Below are 22,148 nucleotides of genomic sequence, written 5' to 3' on the forward strand. Positions count from 1 at the left end.
CTGGCACCAAACCATGTGTAATAGTAAAAGTCATAATTTATCATCATAATAACCATTTTTAGAAAAATCTTTGAAATTGTAATGAAATATTGTACATAACTCATTTGACAAGTAAAAATCTAATCAGGGTGGTGGAAGTGTAGGCATGAGCAGATTGGTGTTTGTGTGAGTGAGTGTGTGTGTGTGTGTGTGTGTGTGTGTGTGTGTGTGTGTGTGTGTGCGCGCGCGCGTGTGTGTGTGTTCTGAGGACAGCAGAGCAACATTCCTGTAATGTCCTAGCAGCCGTGTCATCACGCCCCTGTTAACAGCCAGAGAACAACTCCACACACACACACGCACACACACACAGACACGCACACACACACACTGAGCTTGATCCACAATCAGTGCATAACTGGTAGCATAACAATACAAGCTCATTAATCTCTCTTCATTACATTATCTAACCAGAAACACATGCATACTCACACATTTATACACACAAACACACTTCTCTGCCTGCATCTGTGTGCTAGTCCAAAGTGCACTGGCTCCAACTGACTCAGTCAAGTATGAAACGCTTACAGGGCAAGCTCTCAGCTGCAAAAGACAATCAATCACCTCAATCACCTCTAACTGGTGTTGGTACCAAACGCTGTACAGCACAGCCGCACAGCATTTACAGTTGAACAAGGTGCCGCATTTCTGTATGGTTCAGTAAAGGCTGGATCTCAGCAACAGAAAACGAGTCTGAAATGACTGTGGGCCTCAGGGACTTGGAGTCAGGCTGATGATTGACTGAAATACTTCATATTGCTACTGTCGGCCACATGCACTTACGGCTTATGATGGGAGCACTGGTAGAGAGAACTGTAATTTCCTCCATTTTCCAACCTGTGTGTTCCTTACTTTTCAATCAGAAGGGCACACATGAAACACACACACACAGACACAGATGCTGGACCTGAGGAAAAGCTTGTTTGGGAACTGCAACATGTATGTCGGTTGCACTGTATCTGTCTGAGGGTGTGAGTGAGTGTGTGAGTGTGTGTGTGTGTCTGAATGAGGTGTGTGTTCAAGCACTGGTGTGTGTGAACTCTCACAAGGCTGATGCACTGAGCGTTAGGAGAGCTGATTAGTTTCCACCGGGAGAGCCTCAGCCAGGTCCCTTAAGCTGGGAGAAACCTCAATTATATTCCCGAAAACCTCACACACACACAAACACACACACACACACACACACACGGGGGAGGAAGCATTACATTGTGACTCATTAACTTTTCAGGAAGATGTCTTTGTCAAATAGCCAGACATTGCATTTTGAGAAGCTTCATTGATGTTTGATGAGGAGGAGTTGCATTATAGATAACAGGCAAGAAACAGTGAATAAGAATCCTCCCAACAAATATTCACTCCATGGTCTTCAAAAATGCAAATTGTAACTGTACACGTAGAAGTCTTTTGATCGCAAATGTAATCATAATTCCTTAAAACTAAGTTGATAATAGGCTGGGAAAAGGTTGCAATGAACAAAAATAAGGTAATCTTTTTCTGCTTAAATATTTCTCCTGCAATGCCACCCCATTCCAGAAGAGGGCACTAGATGCAGTGTGACATACTGAATGTTCTGCAGTGCACATTCACAGTTACAGTAACATGTTTGGGCCACTAATAACAACTTACTCCAATAAGGACGAATGGTATTTTTAACTATAAAGACTACAAACCTTGCAAACCTGGAATGTCATTCCCCAAGATCTTGGATGAAGCAGAGATCTAATTTGTTGGCAGTCCAGAAAACTGTAACTATGAATTCAGCCATTCAGAGAGAAAACCAAACAGAGGTACCATAGAGGCTATCCTGAGGTACTGCCAAGGATGAGTTGGGGCTGGAAGAGACCGTCCTGACCTAACAGTAACATGGACAACAGTGCTCCCTATAGGCTCTACACAGAAGCTCTACACACCAGGTCAATCTGCAAATCTGGCAACCCACCCAGTAGAAAGAAATGACTGACTAGGATTATATTGGTCAAGTTTGGTGAAAGGAAACTACTATATGGAAACCCACTAATCGCCTTAGATCATAGCTATATAGATAAAGTACTTTCCAAGATACCTAACAATCTCTGAACTTGAAGTATAGTGTGTTGCATTTCAACGGGCCAGACCCCTCAAATTTGGCAACCCACTAATCCATTACATGGCTACTTTGCAATCCCTCAGAACTACTGTCCACAGTCGCTACTAGCAACCATCTGAGGAGTGGTGGTAAACTCATTAACATTGCTCCCACAACCTAGCAACCCTTCCTAATGCAGCACACATATTATGATAGTCAAGGCCCATCCATCTCACTTGGGGTTAGTGGAAGCCATCCAGGTCACCTGACTCTCCTTAGACTCAGCCCACTTCAACATAGTTACCATGTGTCCCCAGTGACAACTATCAGTAGCCAAGCCTTCTGGTCAACACTAACATCAGATGAATGGGTTTCCAATGGTTGACTTTTACAGTGGGGAGACAAACTGCCAACTTCAAACCGCTGTGGCTTCTGTAGTGATATGAACCTTTGAAAAGGGGCTCAGAGATCCTGTAGCTAGCTAACAGTAGCCAACTACCCCACACCCCAGGACTAAGACAGAAACCGCCAGCAGGGAAGAAGGGAGGAGGGTGGGAGAGGAGGAGGAGAGAAGGAGAAAGTGAAGGAGAAAGCACAAGCCAAGCTTAGCAGAATATCTTCCGAGATCCTTTACGCCGAGTCATCATAAAAACTCAACTCGCCGCTCAAACACTTTGAAACAGTGAATAGTGGTGAGAAGAGTGCAGTTGCCCCACTAGTGTGGAACCCTTCCATGGCTGACAGACCATCAGTGGCCTGAATTACAGGACGGGGCTGAGCCATCCGCCACAAAGTGCTGCTCATTGTGATATTTCTGCGGATTGCTTCAACATCTCAACACTTCCACCGCAACTTCAGCTGCTGAGGCTTGGAAGAGAGAGAGAGAGAGAGACTGTGATTTTGAGAGAACAGAGGGGGGTAGAGAAAGATAGAGGGAGATTGAGGGAGGGAGATTGAGAGAAGAGGGGTGGATAAAGACAGAGAGGTAGTGAGAGAGAAAGAGAGAGAGGTAGTGAGAGAGAGAGAGAGAGAGAGAGAGGTAGTGAGAGAGAGAGAGAGAGAGAGAGAGAGAGAGAGAGAGAGAGAGAGAGGATGCAGATGTGGATTGATCATAGTTGTTGAAGAAAGTGACAGACACTTTGTTTTTGTGCTGAGAGTGAATTCTTCAATCCTGTCACATAATTTCCTTCCCTACACAACCTCCATGCATGGACAGGTATGGAAACTCTTCAATATGCAAAACACATCCCACTCTTAGAGCTGACACATAAGCTACGCAGTACTGGGCATTACCTTTGGTGACACCGGAGGAATGCATATTGTATGCATTCTAAACATAACTGGAAAGGTAATGTACTGTAAAATCTGCATAGCATTTGCATAGCACTTCCTCTGCTGTAAACGCACACTCACACACGCTCACAAGCTGCCTGGGCATGGTAGGTGTGGGAGACAGACCTGCAGCCTTGTCATGAACCCTCACACACACACACACACACACACACAGAAGCTTACACACTTGCATGCACACACACACAAAGGCTTACACACTTGCATAAACACACACACACATGCACACACAATACAAAGCGACAGGAAAATAGTGTATAGTACCGCAGAGAACCAAAGATCAGAAGGGCAAAGCTCTAACTGAATTTTTGCGAGAGTAATGAGATCTCAACTACAGTGCAACATCTACACACATACTGTACACAAGCATACTGTACACAAACACACACATATACACACACTGCAGCAGCAGCTGTGAGAGCAGAGCAAGGCAGTGCTGATAAGGAGGCTCAGACAGCATCTGCAGCCCTTCCTGAAAACATGAGAAACACCCCAGGCTGCCTATCCTGTCTCTGGACTGACACGACACAAAGCAGCCCCTGCACTCCCCTGTCAGAAACAACCCTCACACCCAGAAGCAGCAAACCTCAGAAATGCGATCTCATCGTTGTAGAGAGGAACAACACCAGCCTCCCCCGTCAGGGTTTAGTTTACCCTTCGTCACAAGAGCAACAAAATGAAAATCACATAGGTAAATGATTTTCCCTTTGCAGCTGCTCGGCATAAACGGATGCTAACCACTTTCGCTGAAGGAGGCTGTAATTGGAATTAAAAGGCCAGCTGTTTGTCACAAGTATCGCCAGAGAGCTGCATATCTAATCTCAGCATATGTTCCCATATCCACGACAGGGAGGCTCTGACGCTAGTCACACGCTGGCAGCAAGGCTCTTCAAGGTCAGAGACCAGGGAGAAGCACCCCCCACGCCAACCCCCACGCCAACCCCCACACCCCCTCCGACCCCTCGCCCCATCCAGCCATTACTGCATGTTAGTAAAGCCTGAAGGAGGGAAATGTCACCCGCAACAGTCTGGTCCCTGTCACACACTCACACACACACGCTGAGCCTCACCCCAGGACACCGGGACAGTGGAGTTTATATAATACACACCACACCATAGAGCAAGGCAGGGAGGGAGGAAGAGAGCGTGTGTGTGTGTGTTCCTCTCAGCCGGTGTGTGTGTGGGTGGAACGAAGACTAGTCCTGGGGGAGGTATTGATCAAGTCCAGGACACTCCCCGTTAGGAAATATCAGCCCCCTCCTCGTCTTCCTGAAATAGACCCAGCAGAGGAGAAAATTAGAATCAATGGCCCTCCAAAAGGAAGCGTGACAAGTCTTCAACATGAGGCTGCTCCCTGGGCCCATGTTCGGGCTTGTGGATTTAACCACAGCGTTACTACCACAGTCAAGGCTACAAATGACCTTTTTACTTTGTCTCCAGCTTGCATCTGATCGATCCTGTGATTGGATTTCCAGTTTTTGGTTCACATATACAAAATGGAAGAGGCAGAATTCGTAGACGTGATCTTATATATACTCCTCTGTCGACGGAGTTCCCGCCATTTTACTGGTTACTTGGAGTACAGTGCTGACGGGAAAGCACAACACTCATTTAATCACCATGTTTGTATGTGTGTTAGCCTGGCTGCCAGCCCAACTTTGCCCCGCCCACAAAATAATTTGGTCGGGAAGTTGGGTTTGGAGGGTCTCGTATTGGGAAAAACTAAATAAAACCAAGATCTGGGCGGACCAATGAAATTGCCAGGGCGGGCTTTAAACGATGATGGACAGATGAGCAACAGTAACGTAATCAACAAAGTCACAAAAGAGCCCTTGGGTTGAATTCGTTTTCAACAAACATCATATTACGTTAATCTGATTGCTTGTAGGTCTATCCAAATGAGCGAAGAGGCATTTGTTTTACGAGTTGGAGTTCGGTTGAAACACGCCCCACAGTCACAGCCCAATGGAGAGTTTTCAGACTCATATTCTGACTAGAATAATGAGTATGACAACATCAGGCTATATGTGTGTGGGGGTGTCGTGTGCAAATGCAAGTGTAAGAGATCAGCAGCAGCAGAAAGCCTGTGCTGTTGCTCTGCGTCCTGGCATACAGTTCCTCCATCCATAACTCTTGTGGAAAGAGATTCCCCCGGGTGTTGAGGAGAACACCAGCCAGCATCCTCTTGACTGGAGTAGGGCTGGGCTCAAGAGCTTTCTCAGAAGCTGCAGAGGGTGTCTAATTGATTGTCTAAAAACCAAGACATGCAAAGCCGAGGCATTGTGAATCAGGGAGATAGGGGACGTTGGAGACAGGGATCGAGCGATCTTGAGGAACCCCTGATTCGGTTGACTAGTGCTAGGAGCCTCACCTGCACACACACACCCCGCGCCCCCCCCCCCCTCCACTTCCTTAAAAAAGAAATTCTGAAAAGGCAGGCCAAATGTTATCTTGGCGTCTGTGAGATATGTAGGGCATTTGGAGGAATAGGATGTTCCCTCAGCAAAACGAAAATAAAATCACACACAGACTATAAATATATACATTAGCATCAAGCTATCCCTGAATCACCTGACCAAGCTTGGTCTCAGAACATGCTTGATGTTCTCCCAGATCCTCCTTCTCTTTGTCTCCCAGATGTACTCCTGAAGGGCATCTTAGCTGTAACACACACTACACACATTCCTCTGAACAGCTCCCAATAAAAAGCTGACCAGCCACCGCACACCCTAAAGAGGCACATTTCGACCAGGGATACCCCCTTCCCCCCATGAATCCATCTGGGCCCATGTTTAATAAAGCTGGTGTTCAAGGGGAGTCTGGGGCTTATGAGCTGATGCCAGCGGTGAGGAGGCTGAGTGATGTGTCTCTGGTCAGGGGAAGAAGAGGCGAAGGTTATGACTCAGACAGGAGGAGTCTGGCTGCAGTCTCCTGCTTCACAACCCTGGGTATCAATCTCATCTGTCCATACACCTCTCAGAGAGCCCAGCTAATGATGCACAGGAGTAGAGACGAAGGGAGAGGGATGAGGGGAGAGAGAGAGAAAGAGAGAAAGAGAGAGAGACAGAGAGACAGAGAGAGAGAGACAGAGAGAGAGAGAGAGAGAGAGAGAGACAGAGAGAGAGAGAGGTAGGAGAGGATGAGAGAGAGACAGAGAAGAAGAGGAGCAGAAAGAGAGGGAAAAGGGGAGATGGGGGCACCGACAGAGTGAAAAAGAATGTGTAGACAAGGACATTACATACAATATGATGGCTCACAGTAGCTTTTCGGTATTAGCTGTCCTGGCGTTAATGTGCTTGACATTTTGCTGGGGGGTGGGGGGGGGGGGAAGCCACGTTTTGGGCAGCCTGTACCTTGTTAAAAGATACAAATATCATATCACAAAATCGTTTTTTTTGTTCCAAGTCTGTTTCAGTTGTCTTGATAGCTACAGAGCCTGTTCTGGAGAGAAGCTCACATCAAGGTTTATTTGTCTGGCCTTGAGATAAGGCTAAGCAGAGCTTTGTTGCCCTTCACTTCAGCTCTGCTGAGCGTGGCTAAACCGTCGGAAGTGATTGGCTTTCCAAAGTCACCTGGTGGAGGGTAGACCAGCTGGCAGAGTCAGCTCTTTCCAAAGTGCAAGTTGTGTCACCTAACACACACATGCATGAAAACACACACACACAGGCAGGTAAAGTTACAATTGGAAAAGGATATCTGTCCAATCAACTGAAAACACCTCAGCATCAAGCTGGTTTCCGAGAATGCTTACATACCTGGCCTGGGAATCCATTACATCTGGCTATCGCTCCTGTCCACAGACATGAGCCACACAAAAGCTGTTTTCAGTGGTGACATTTGACTCGCTGTCCTCTAGGGGAATCAATGAGCCCTGGCGTCTGAGGCTGAGAACAGTCTCTGCAGACACCTGACTTTATGGGAATGTACCATCCACCAACAGAGAAAAGCAGCCAGATCACACACACTCTGAACACAGCACACACCAACCTGACCACACACCAGCCTGACCACACACCAGCCTGACCACACACCAGCCTGACCACACACCAGCCTGACCACACACCAGCCTGACCACACACCAGCCTGACCACACACCAACCTGACCACACACCAACCTGACCACACACCAGCCTGACCACACACCAGCCTGACCACACACCAGCCTGACCACACACCAGCCTGACAACACACCAGCCTGACCACACACCAACCTGACCACACACCAGCCTGACCACACACCAGCCTGACAACACACCAGCCTGACCACACACCAGCCTGACCACACACCAACCTGACAACACACCAGCCTGACCACAGACCAGCCTGACCACAGACCAGCCTGACCACACACCAACCTGACCACAGACCAAACTGACCACAGACCAACCTGACCACAGCAGTGTGCTCGGTGTTGACAGAGACAGCTGTTGTGTTTCAGATGAAAGTCCTTGTCTGATTGGCTGAGCGTGCACACGCATGCATAATCACCGTGGTGGAGGTTAACTGTCGGTCTGCTAATTAAACTCTGACGGTATTAAACATATTAAACATCAACTCGTCTGGGTCATATTAGAGCCTAATTAGAAATCAGGAGGCTCATGCAGCAACTCCGATCACCCTAACGACCATTAACGCCTGTGAACAAATTAAAACACAACCGCTGATAATCAAAAGTCACTCTCTTTATGAGGAAACAGACACTGCTAAATCCGTCTGTTAGACTGTTGCTGTGTTGTTTTTCTGCTAGCAGAGGTAGGTAACTTAAAAATGTTGCTGATTTACAGAAAAGGTTGCTGTATAGCCCGGGTAAAATAATAACACTGTGTCATAAGCCTGCTATACTGTATTTACAAACATCCACAGACAAGGGCAACACCATCCATGTTGAATAAAGGCCAGTGATTGGGGATTCCTTGGGTGGTACACTGCTGGGCAACAGGCCTAAGATACATGACTCGGATCAACACTCCAGGCCACAGGTCGCCCCTTCTAATCCCTGATGGAGAAAGCCCCTCCACCCCGGAGCAAAACATGACTTTATCCCTGACCACCACCACGTAGCCCAGAAGCATAGCACAGAACTGCGGCTATATCGACCTGCACCACCTAATTCACTGTCCTCTTTGAATCTGGAGAACAAAAAAAACAAAAAAACAAAATATATATATATATATATATATAAATCCTGTAACAAGAGCCAATTAGCCAACATCCATGTAAAGATCAGAAAATGTTGTGTTGTATGTAATCAACGCTGTGATCAACGCTGGCCTAACAGATTAGCAGCTCATGAGGAATAAGGTCACATGTTATCATGGAGAAGAGCTTTAAACCTGGAGAATTAGTACACGTCTGTGAAACACAATAGGTCTATTCAGTCTAAAGGAACTTCACCTGACCACTGCAATACTGCTGAAAAGTTTATGTTCTGTTGTTTTTACATTTACTTGAAGGTCATCCCTCTTGGTTTAATGCCCCCCCCCCCACAGACACACACACACACCTACACACATGCACACACACACAACCGTTCCCCCACCAGAGATGAAACAGACATTATATAGAGGAACGATGAGAAGAGAGGAAAGGAAACGAGAAGTGTCCAGACAGCCGCGAGTCAGATAGTTAATCTCCATCCATTAGTGCTCCTCTAATGAAATGAAGACCTACTGACGAGACGTCCTTCAACGGGACACCCAATTACATCAATTCTGATTGACAGAGAACCATTCGGGAGAAAAAGAGAGGGGTATTTTACATAACTGTTTAATAAGTCAGTAAGTGAATGAGTTGTGTTGTGAAATTAGTGGCTTTCAGGTTGATTTGGGGTGAACTGAAGTCGCAGGACGGCCAGTTCTGTGGACAGTTGAGGAGATAAACGTCACAGGAAACAGAGGGCAGGCCTCCGCTTCATGGAAAGGCCTTTCTTCGGCTGTCTCTGTTGACAAACTTACAGCCTTAATCTCTAACACCTGCTACCCCTAGTCGATCACAACATTCTGTCACATTCACTCAGGGGAGAGAAGTGACGAAGGCAAATGTCTCTGTAGGACCGGTTCATCACCCCCTGGTGTGATAAATGGCTCGACGCATCATTAACAAAGCCTTGTCTGATGACGAGGCTGCCTGTTTGTCTGAGCATAGCGTGCAGTTTTACTACCGTCTCATCGCTGAAGACCTACACTGAGGGTTGTGACCAATTAAAACCACAGCTGTAAAAACGACACCCTTCAGCAATCAGGTACAAGTCTGTAATCTCCTTATGATAGAGGGGGGAGAGAGAGAGAGAGAGAGAGAGAGAGAGAGAGAGAGAGAGAGAGAGAGAGAGAGAGAGAGAGAGAGAGGACAGAGAGAGAGGGACAGAGAGAGAGAGAGAGTGAGAGAGAGGGACAGAGAGAGAGGGACAGAGAGAGAGGGACAGAGAGAGAGGGACAGAGAGAGAGGGACAGAGAGAGTGGAACAGAGAGAGAGAACATGCTTGAGCCAGGACACACGGTGGAAGGAACATCATTCTACAATGGGACGAAGGGACAGCAAATTAGAAGCAGAACATTGTTCAATTACCGTGCTATTTTTACCTTCCACGGGTGACTTGGCTCACTAAAAGGTGATGCACCCTCTCTACGCTTGCCTTTGCATGATAAAGATAGACTTGTCAAATCCTGGCTAATGGGAAAGTGAGGCGAGCCAGGAGTGAGAGTAGTAGTAAGTAATTGGCATTATCATGTCAGGAACAGAGGGAGCCCTGTGGAAGATCTCCCCATCTCCTGAGGTAATTAGTGATGAGAACCAGCATGAACGAGGCATGGCAACACACAGACAAACACAGAGACACACACAGAGACACACACATAGAGCTGGGTATTCAGTTCTTTTTTATCATTTTTGTCTAATTCCTTCCCTTGGGAGTCATTGCTCGATTCAATTAATATGACTGATTTCGAAGAAAATTCGGTAACACCGTGTGCACCATTACAGAATAAGTAACACTCATTGGGCTGTTTGTTATAGCTTTCCAGCATCATATTCGGCCTCAGCCTCTGATTCTGCCTCAGCATTACTCCCAGCCTCAGCCTCAGCCTCAGCACTCAACCTCAGCTCTTTTCGTTGCTCTAATGAAGGCCACTCCCGCCGAGGGACAGTGGAGAGAGGAAGAGAGAGCGAAAGAGAAGGAGAGAGAGAGGGACAGAGATAAGGTCAGAGGTGGAGAAGTTCCTACATGATAATAAGCTGGGATCACACAGCCAGATGTGTTGCTACAGAAGGCAGCACATGCTACAAGCAGCTCATCCATAGCCATGGCCTGTCATGCTGCCTTTGGTGGCGTCTGTTCTCACCTTATGTTCCATACATTCCCACAGTCACAGGCACAGGCATGCGGATGACACTGAAGCATGCCAGACATGATCATCCCTTCAACATACTTACACACCAGCAAAGTAGTGGTAATCAATGCCAATCAAGTACAGTGCCAGCTACACCCCACTGACTGACTGTATAACACACTGCCATAGCAACTTGTGTATAGCATTTACATGCCAATGCTGATTAATTAAAACAAAAACTTTCTCTGTAGAAACTCCAGAACTGTTTTGTGCTTATTTAAACTTTCTGACAGGCCAGTATTTATGAGACAGACGGCAATATCAATTAGGTTTTTCACCATTTCTTAGCAGGCAACGCTGGGGAAATTAAAACTGCAGCGTTTAAAGGTGCCAGATGAGACTTGTAAATTAGCCTTGAGAAGGATTCATGGGATGCTTTATAACTCCTTTGGGCTGTCTTCATCTCAGAGAGAACAAACAAACGTCAGCCAGGCAGAGAAGCCCCTCTGGGGGCTGAAACATTCAGAAACACCAACACACCATCTGCTGTTGCTTTCATATCTATACTTAATATGCTATTATTAATGTTCAGACAATGTACACGTCTCCAGTGTTGAGAATTGGTGTTTCCCTGTAAATGGCTCCATACAGTGAGCAAACAACAGGCTTTGTTGGTTGTTTTCTTGACCTAGTCAGCAAAGTTGTGAAACTATGAATGCTGGTCTGATCCTTCTTAAATAGGTGTATGCAGTAGCAAAAATACACCAATGGCTCTACAACCTCACTTTAACACACACACACACACACAAAATACACATTTAGCCGACACACACACACATCCATTTTCTGTTTCACTGGTATTCAGGTTACATTTTGATAACCTATTAGATAATTAAGTAAAAGTTAAACCTTTGATGGCAGACTGGAATATACATGAAATCTATAGTAGTTTCTTATATTAGGCAACTGTAAAAAGACCACACACATAGGCTGTGGTGTTTGTATGTGTGTGGTCTTGTTCTTGAGATGCAAAGTTCTGACTCCCAAAGCAGCTGGACCCCAGATAGTTAAAGACAGAGCAGAACAGTACATTTGTTGTGGTACATTTTGAAACGATAACTCTGGAAACACATAAACTAATCTCAAGAGCGGGGGACTAGAGAAATGGGTGAGGCAGTAACTGACTGAAAAAGGAACAGGCCACTGCGGAGGGCTCATTTCACAGAAAAGGCAAAAGCCCATTGATGGTTGTTGTGGGAGTGTGTCAAAACAGATGATAATGAAATGGTTTCTTAGGCAATATTTAACAAATAACAAGACCAAACAAAATCAGTAGAAATAAAGGAATCCACTTTAAGTGTCTGTGTGCTGGAAACTATAATCTGAAATAACTGCCAAATTAACATTACACTTTGAAAAGCACTTAGCTTCCACCCATGTTTAATTCAACAAGGCTACAAACAAAGCTAGATGTCACTAATGCATCTGTACTGCTGAGAAGGTTTAAAAGGCCATCCATCCACTCATCTCCCAGCGAAGCATGACAACGATGTCTTTCTTTAACATCGCTTAAGGAGGTTCGATAACACAACAAAACCTCCAATTCAATTTTTGATCATTAACTTGCCATCCAATAACAAATTAAGATTGTTTGCCAGATGGACAAAGATGCACCATTATGCCAAACAAAACATAATTTGTCTTGTGTTTTATCTGTTAAATCTATTTTTTACATCCTTATTCCCTGAAGCTCTCATAGGATACCCATCCAATCCCGCTGAGCCTTCAGAAAACAGACAGATGAGACTGGACAATGGATCTGATGACGGGTCCCCCAGGCAAGCTTGTCAATGTGACAGCACTGTCTCCTCTGACCACCGCCTGTCACAGAGATGGAGGGATAAGAAGTAGGAGGGGAGGAGGAGAGGGCCATGAAGAGGGGGAGGGGAGGAGGAGCCGGCCATGAAGAGGAGGGGAAGTGTGGGCAATCTGTCTGAGGGAGTGAGAGAGTGGGAGCCATGACATAACATCACAGTGAGAACTATCGCTGACCCCAGACTTGTACACCCAGCGCCTCTGATGTCCAGTGACAGACTGACAAGAACCTCTTCCCCATGTGTTCCAGTCACTCCGAATCAGCAGAAGTCTCTTAATCTTGAGCAAGTCACACCCCCCAATATACACCCCTCCCCCCGGACCTCACCTGAGCCTGTCCTCCTCCTTCTTCCTCAGCTTCATGTCTCTCTGCACCACCTTCAGGACGTGTTCTGCCTCGTCGTCCGTCAGGCCCGACAGGTCCAGCTTCCGCCCCATCTCTCCTGGCTGCGCCAGCTCAGCGAAGGGGCTGCTCCTGGGGAAGAGGACAGAGGAGGCTCTGGGGGCCGAGGCTGGAACGACCCTCTAGGGAGGGGGGAGAAAGAGACGGGTGTTGGAGAGAAAGGGAGAAAGGAGGGAGAGAGGAAGAGGGAGGACATGGAGAGCTCCATTAACTCTGGGGCCTGTAAACGATGAGACTGAGTTCAGAGCGAGAGCCTGGTGAATGATGATGAGCCTGGACAATTATCTCTCCTGTTATTGACCTGTAGTACAGGGAGACTCTCTCCTCTCCTCTGCACACTACACTCCTGTCCTCTCTCACCCTCCATCTCTCTCTCTCTTTCTCTACCCATCTAGCACGCCTTCCTCCAGTGTGGAGAACAAACGCACGTCATCATCCTATTTCTCGTCACGAAGACAGATGAGAGTCTTTTCGTCTCCCAGACCAGAGAGTGACAGCTGGTCTCCAATGTCAAAGTCAGTTTGTGGGAGATAAATGTTCCATTGTGGACTGTAGGTTTCACTGTGTCCTTTCTTGGGTAAGAGCCTTGAGATCATCTGTTTCAGCCAGCTAGTGAAGCCAATGAACGTGCATCACAAGCCCATTGAAAAAACTGCATACACCGGCATATTGTGTTTTCACCCACGCGCACACACACATGCACACAAAGACACACACTTAGTCACGTTCTTAACAGCCTTAAGTGGAAAGCTGTGAAATCTCACCATCGCAGTAAGCCGGTGCTGCATTTTGTGCATAACAATGTCATTCACAAGACCTCCCACTTTGACTACTGCAGCTCCCAATGACAAACCTTCATCTGCTACTAGCCAGCGAGCTAGATTACTCAGCCTATCACACTGACCCCTGGAGCTGAACGAGAATCCCCCCCCCCACCCATCTCCTGCAAGTACGCCCTATGTCTCACCCTTTATCATTCACAAACCAATGTCATAATTTCCTGCTGGGCTTAATGTATGCACTCTTTGTGCGTCACTTTGAATAAAAGCGCCTGCTGAATGAATACATGTAAATGTAACTGACGACAGAGCGAAGAGAACATGAGAACACACCCACCCTCCTGCCCCCGCCTCTGCCTTGGCACTTCAGTTGAGGATTGTGACTCTCTAGGCTGAGCTATCTAGGTCTGTCACATGTGCCTGTGGCCCAGGCCTTGGGGAGAAGGAGCTACTGTACTGTCCTGATGTAAAGAGCAGCAAAAATACTCCATTACTTAAACCCAGGGGCAAAGGTAATTATTCAGCCCCAGCTTTTTATAGCCGTGTCATGGGCAGGGGAAAAGGGGAGGGGGGGGGGGGTATCAATGATCTGTGTGTATGTGTGTGTATGTGTGTGTGTGTCTTGTATTACAAAGTTGGATCCACATGTTCAGTCACAGCTTTAGGCTGGGTGGCATCCAACACTCTCTGTATGGATTTCTGGTCAAAGCCAACATGCACAGACACATCCTGACTGTACGCACACACACACACACACACACTCAAACACGCCTCCTCATCCCAGCACACTTGTGTGCTGATGTCACCACATCTGCATCATACACTGACAACAGCCCGCCCACCAGCACACAGCAGACAAAAGCCACCAATGAGCCATCGCTCTGAACCCAGCGCTGCAGGATGTGTGGGCAAGTGCTTCACAACACGACAAGCTGCACTGAATTAAACAGCCGCACAATGATTGGAGATTGGGTTGACGTTTCAGCAACACTGTCATTCACTCTGCCAGAGACGGTCTTCAGTCATAAAGGGGCTGATTGCTTGACAATATCTGAATCAGACACGTTCTTTAAGGGAACCACCCGTGTCATGGGGTGCCAGCTGTCCTGCACTAATGATAGTACTGTGGAGTACAACTGGCAGAGCTGTTTACCTGGGTAGTTCACCCAAGACCAACAGTATAGTGGGTCATGTGACGTAAACAAAGTTTCCCCTTACTGCTTAGCCTTTGATTAGCTGACCTTTAAACGCAAGTGAGTCACTGCGAGAAATCAATGAGATGAGGGAAGATTTGGGAGATAGCAAATGAGCCGTGGCTGGGTAGGACAAGCAGGAAGTGGGTGAAACTGGAGCACCTGACAGAACACAGACACAGGAACCTGTGTCAACTAGGAAGCACACATCAATACAGAGCATTATATATATATATATATATATATATATATATATATATATATATATATATATATATATATATATATATATATATATATATATATATATATATACATATACATATACATATATATATATATATATATATATATATATTTAATATATATACTTTTGCACAGTACTGTATGTCCATTTGGCATATATATATATATATATATATATATATATATATATATATATATATATATATATATATATATATATATGCCAAATGGACATACAGTACTGTGCAAAAGTCAGACACCCAATTTTTTTTTTTCATGAACATTGTCTTGAATGTGTATTTTTTGTCTTTTGAATTTGTGTGGCAATTTTTGTCTAGTTTTTTTATTACATTATTTATTTCAGCACTTTAGTCCCACTTTTTATTTTATTTTAATTTCTGCTTTAGACTTCTGCACAGTACTGCACACATTCACACACACAGGCACACACATACACACATGCAGGAACACCCATATTGATGCAGAGGATGAAAATGTCAGCTTGGCACACACACACACACACAAAGACAAAGACGTTGGTCTGCTTGCTGCAGCCTATCACAGGTGAGTGTGTGAAGCCCAGGGCTTGCTCCTAGCAGATGGAGGACTGATAGAGCAGGCCTCAGGACGAGCTCAAAGGGTATGGGCAGCCAAGCGCTAAATGAACTGCTTGTTTTAGCCTCTCTGTAGGATCGGTGCTTAGCCACAGCCTGAAGGACAACCACCACCTCCATTCACAGACCAGCCACTAATAGACATCCGAGGAGGAATCTCGTGAATAAAAACCAGCTCCTTCGTTCTTTGCGGCTGTATGTTTGTGGACAGTGTTGTGGAGGGTGCAGTGTGTGACCCATCTGTACAGGAGTGTGTTCTTAGAGGTGAAAAACCAGCCAGAGGTTCGTAGTGCCTGCAATAATTGCACACATAGATCACAGAGACCAAGCCATGGCATGGCAGTCACCTTGAAACAAGGCGCCCACAACAGAAACGAAAGAACAAAAGCGCGGGGAACGCTTCCAAGTTCCGTCAAAAAAACTGAAGGAATGGACAATAGTCTACCCGAAACAGTAGCCTTTATCTTGCCTATTGTCTTTTCTTTTGTGTCTGTTTGGCCATTTGTCTTTCTCAACTAGGCTAATGCCCCAGAGAGAGGAAGAGGAAGAGGAAGGGGAGACTGTGGGGGCCTGAGACGAGAGAACAACCATCTGTCAGCGGCGGCCTCCACACCCCAGGCCTTTGAGGGCCACCAGGCCATTTGTCACTGTCTGATGCAGTGCTATCACACTCTGTGCCTGCCTTGCAATTACCACCCTGTACACAGGAAGTGTTAAGGTGAGAATATGAGAACAGGTTGCAGTTGTTTACAATGGTGTTCCGGTAAGCTTTTTGCAATCCCCCATGGAAATACCTTACCTCACAATCACTGACATCACCTTTAACCTAAAGCTAACGCTCCTGATTAAAAAGGGGAAGGTTGTTGAACACAGAAATAGCTTCAATGCTGCTCCTGCTGCTGTGACCTATGATGTGATATGCGGACTGAATAGATGTATGGTTTCAGCTCATTGCATATTCTTCCATATCGAAAAAGATCAAAGAAACTGGCTTTGAGGAAGCCTATTGTCATGCATGGGTTAATCTCAGTCTATGGAGATGAAAGCTATTTGCACCAAAGCCTTTGAACGGCCAAAGTCTTTCTTATCAACAGGTGTCAGGCAGCCATAATGCCAACTCATCAGCACCAGCAACCAGAACCTGCACACAGCCCTGTCTGAATGAGTTCTCTTTACTATGATCAATTATTTTCCTGGGCTGGATATCTAATCCTACAGTACACCTTACGAGTTATACTAGCCTGGATATATATTGCACTAAGCCCACCCCTCTGAGTGTGTGCCTACAATCTGTGTTTCATAAACCCAGCCTGTTCACATTGAATCTGTACACACTCTCCAGACTGTTCTGCATTCCCCTGCATATCCTTTCATGGTTGTATTACCTTTCTGAGGTCTGGCAGCTCAGTGTCCAAATAGCCTTGTTTACAATGACCAACACGTCATTATATGAATGCAGGTGTAAGGACGAATACAAAACTGTCCTTATTTCCTCTCCGTTGAAACCATGATGACTAACATGTCTATGTATTGTAACAACATTGGATTAGACTGATGATTGGTCACCTCCGGGTTTTTTTACGAATAAATGTTATGTTAGTAGGGACTTAGGCGCAATCGCATTTCCCGAGATAATTTTATCAATGGTGATTTTGTGTTTAGCCCATTCACCGCCTCTCAGACTGCATGCCACGTTTGCTGGCTTATCAAAACAGATTATCAATAAGAACATAGTCTAGCAAGTGTTAGACAAGGAGGTTGTGTCTGTTGTTAAATATACTATGTTCTGTTACACTGCATCGTTCCGTCTAAAACTATATCTGCAACAGAGCAAGCGACTGTTTTAGCTAATCATGATTAAAATGCATGATACGGAGTGGTCACACACAGATGATTGCATTAACGGGCTATCAGACACAACACAGATGCTTTGCAGTCTAGCATTCTTGTCAAGTTTTATTTATACGTTGAATCAGAACATTCCGTCAATTTGCTGTCAATGTTTACAACCAAAGATGCGAACAAACAACAGGTTATCAGCCATAAGTTCATTTGTCTAGCAAACACTTACACGCAATCAATGAGCACCAGATGACCGCCAGCAACAGTCTCCAGACAGCGTTTTATCCCAGTCAATGATTTCAAAACGTGGGTTGATGCGCTCTGATATGCAGTGCTAAACTTCCTTTAGGTTAGTCCTTTTGTCACTTGCGCTGCAATGTCTTCGGGTTTTTTTCCCCAAACAGTCGCAGGCACCATTGAGTGATCACAAGGTTTGGATTACAAGACGGCGCAGACCGGGCGAGGTGAGGAGATTTACATATCTCAGTTTTCCCGGTGTTTAGAGCGGTGCACATTTATTTTCTCTGGGCGGCCATAAGAACAAAAGGCGGTAGAAAACGCAAAATAATGTCAGGCACGCCACGTTCTCCGTTTATCGCCACGTAGATTTCCAGCTTCTGATCCCATCTTCTGTCGGCACCTGTGCATCCTGTGGGACAGCCAATCAGAGTGCTTCAAAGACACCGCTTCTCTCCTCTCTTGAGGTAGTCCACTCCTCTGCTGCAGAATGAACTCGCTCGGTGTGTTCATTCACAAAAAAATAAAACAAATAGCATAAAGACATTACAAAACCGGAGGTCATGACAACGCCATACTAAACGATTCGATGTATCTGTTTCTCAGTTCACGTTCATAGTAACTCAATAAAAATTACATCAAATAAAAATTGACTAAATAACTTGTTTTAGACTTCAGAGAGATTATTCAAAGTCTAAACTCATATTATCTTATCGTTAACGGACAGACTTAACTCTAAGTGGCTAGCTAGCTTAAGGAGCGACAGTGATACTGGCGCCTTTACTTTCAGAGAGCGGCCGCACATAAAAAGAAGAAACGCTATGAAAAAAGTCGCTGGTGCCCAGGAATAAACGCCCCAGTATGGCATGTGCACGCACTGACCTAAAGTGTCACAAAGGGAAAATGTAAAGAGCTGCATGCTGTAGCTAATGAAAGGAAGTCTACATTTTGAAATAAGTTACAAGTTTAAAGCGCCTTGCATTTTCTGTCGCCACAGTGTGTCTAGTGTATCATGTGGGTTGGTTGTAGATTTCAAGTGTGAGTGCACTGGTGTGGGTTGGAGAGCAGAGATTACTAATGTGGGATTATTTGGTTGAATAAAGAGAGCAAAGCATTCTAGTCCTTCTATCCCTTTCACATGCCTCCCACAGTGTGTTTATAAATCAGTGGGAAAGAGCAAGCTTTAGAAGTCGTGTATGTGTACGCAAAGGTGTGTGTGTGTGCAGCGACATTCACAATTTTTGTTTGTCTGGGAATAGATTAGCTACACAGCTGGAACCTTGGCATTTGAGGGGCTATACAGAGAGTCTCTATGCACACTACGCAAACTATTTCTTTGTCGAAATGTCACACTTCAAAACAATCTAAGACAGATTTAATTCATGAATCCAGCGAGCTCCTTTGTGGAGATAATTCATAGGTTTATCAATTATTTCACAATAGATACCTCACTTATGTCCTAAGTGTATTGCTTTCTTCTCACCTACCTTTCAACTTGAGATACAATAGAGAGTTGGAGGTTTATGGTGGTTTGAGGTTTGAATCAAACGACTATTCTACATGGGAAGCAAAAAATCAACATTAGTGTAACTACAATAGGTTTTTTTCACAAGCACATATTCCTGAGCAACTTATATGCCTTACCTTCTCTCCTTGGCAGTGAGTCAGACAGCAGGCGTGTCTAAAGCCTTAGCACCTGGCACCGGTCATATTCATCGACCACTCAACCCTGACCCACAGCAAGCACCGTTCACAAAGAGTCAAACATTCAACCACTAGCTTCCTGTCATGACCCACTCTTAAGAATGATGCAATTGTCATGTCAAAGGTCCTGAAAATAGCTGTCACACTTCTAGCCCCTCCAATCCACAGCTAAAGGTACAATAAAGAAAACAATCACCTTCAGAGGTGAATAACCTGATTAAAGAAGGCTTAAAGTTATAAAACACTCTTTCCTGTTGATTGCCTTCCATTTGTATCCACACAATAACAGGGATGTTCATATCCATGTTTGATTATATGCCTGGATAAGCCTTGGTTTGGAGCAACCATACATTCCTACATACATAGCTATATTTAAACAGTGCGCGCATCTCAACCTGCTACAATGATCTCTGCACTGTGAACGGAAAGAAGGCACCAAGTAAATGACACCCTTCATTGTGTGTGACGCACCTTGAGGTAGACCATTCAGGGTTATTGTTTTTTCTCAGCCAAAAACTTTTGGACTGAGCATAGATTGAGGATCTGAGAGCAGATTCCTGTGTTGAATTCAGGACAATTCTGAAGCAGGAAAAGGAGTTATGTTGTAGACTGATGTAAGTTTCTCAGTTTCTTACCAAGGAAAAAAGGAATCTCTGCATCATCATGAGTCATCACAAAGAGCTGGTCGAGCTGGATCTCTTGTGGCTGCAATGTGCTGGGCTGTGCAGGTTTCCTGTGGGGCTTTGGAACTGAAAACCTCAACCACTCACAACAGGAATTTGTGTGTTGAGTGTGTGTGTGTGGGGGGGAGGGGTGATGGGTAAGTGGTGAATTGTCAAGTTAAGTGGTAATCTGGATCTGCAATGTATGTCTGTGTCAATGTTTGTAGCTATGTGTCTGTGTTTGTACGTGTGACAGAGCATTTGTGTCTCTAAGTGTATGTGTGTTTTTACAATGGCTTATGCCCCCTATTACAAGAAATTCTGAACTCTATTGAATCAAATTTATTGGATTAGCCCACCCTCCATGAAGCCTGGAATTCAGCCAAGTTTAAGATACATTCTCGTTGATCCGCTACTTTATTCTCTTTCTCTTTAGAAACAATTGATCTACTTAATCCCACATAAGAGTGATAAGAGTGGTATCCCTGTAGCAGAGAAGTAATCATTGCATGTTTAAAAACAATAAAGTTTGCGCTTCGGAAAAACTCAAAGTAAGACGGTATTGATTTTGGAATTAGTGATTCTCCACAGGAAGATATTTGATAATGCGCTTGCTAAGCACCATCCAGGCTAGGTGTGTGTGTGTGTGGGTGGGGGGGGGGGGGGGTGGGGTGGTAGGGGGTTAGTTTGTGTCTGTGTGTGTGTGGGGGGGGGGAGTAGTTTGTGTGTGTGTGTGGTTGTAGTTATCTGTATTGGCTAAAGCATTCATATGACTCAGTCTATGTCTGTCTGTGTCAATGTGCTTGTATGTCTGTATGCAGTAAGAATACTGATAAGAGTGGGGGTCAGATGGCTGAGCGGTTAGGGATATTAATCAGGAGGTTGTTGGTTCAATTCCCGGCCATGCAAAATGACATTGTGTCCTTGGGCGAGGCACTTCACCCTGCTTGACTTGGGGCGAATGTCCCTGTACTTACTGTAAGTCGCTCTGGATAAGAGCGTCTGCTAAATGACTAAATGTAAGAGTAAACGTTTGCTAGCAAATGGATGGTTAAGACGCAGACACTCCAAGTTTTGAATCAGTAGAGTATTTGCTGTGTTCTGCATTGGCGTTTGTCAGGATGGGCAGGGGACAGCTACAGGACTGAGAAGGTAAGGATCACAACATGATGGCCAAGTAGGAACCAGGATCTTTGTGTGGTCCATCAGAGGGCATCACAGACCAATGTTCACCTTGTCATCTAGGTAAATATACACTTATGTAAGCAGTATGTGCATTTGTGTGTGTATTATCTACATCTGCTCTGCTGAATCCTGTTACCTAAAGAATATACATTAACTTTAAGATTCAGATCGAACAGTTGGAGGTTTAGCAAAGGTTGACTTTAATGAACGTGGCTAATTGCCTGTAACTGGCCTGCGCACAGTCGGTAAAGCCTCAGCAAACAATGACTCACTCACACAGGAAATATTGTCCACAGTATTTAAAAATAAATAAACTGAAGTGTGCCATCCTTTCCCCACATACAAACTCAGACTTATTGTTTACAGTAGAGTATTTGTACTTGAACTATCACTCCATGTTTTTAAACAACCCTTTGGAAGTTAGACCTCCAGACTTAGAAAATGGTCCCTTAGTTACGGCTATTAAACACGGACTAACGCCTGGTCTTCCCAGTGTCTTTAATGAGTGAAACAGTGGAGGAAACTCCCAGTTCCCAGTTCCCAGCTCAACTGTAGTCATTAAACCAGTATAAAATCTGACTTCAGCGCCCACTAGACCTACCGAGGAGGCAGACCAGATAGGGGCCAGACAG

General features: G+C 45.3%; 1 protein-coding gene across 1 annotated transcript in view; it reads right to left on the reverse strand.

The window, feature by feature from the left end:
• Nucleotides 1–18,493, reverse strand: part of myripb (myosin VIIA and Rab interacting protein b) — a 66,033-nt gene extending 47,540 nt beyond the window's left edge. Inside the window, exons 1-2 of the mRNA XM_084702538.1 lie at nucleotides 17,958–18,493; nucleotides 12,980–13,176 (exon numbers count right to left, since the gene is read on the reverse strand). Coding sequence (XP_084558664.1) covers nucleotides 12,980–13,089 — 110 coding nt within the window. The 5' untranslated portion in view covers nucleotides 13,090–13,176; nucleotides 17,958–18,493. The remainder of the gene's footprint in view (nucleotides 1–12,979; nucleotides 13,177–17,957) is intronic.
• Nucleotides 18,494–22,148: the final 3,655 nt, after the last annotated feature.

This window comes from Hypomesus nipponensis, chromosome 8, assembly GCF_054491055.1.
Source record: "Hypomesus nipponensis isolate SF chromosome 8, ASM5449105v1, whole genome shotgun sequence".
NCBI classification, from domain to species: domain Eukaryota; kingdom Metazoa; phylum Chordata; class Actinopteri; order Osmeriformes; family Osmeridae; genus Hypomesus; species Hypomesus nipponensis.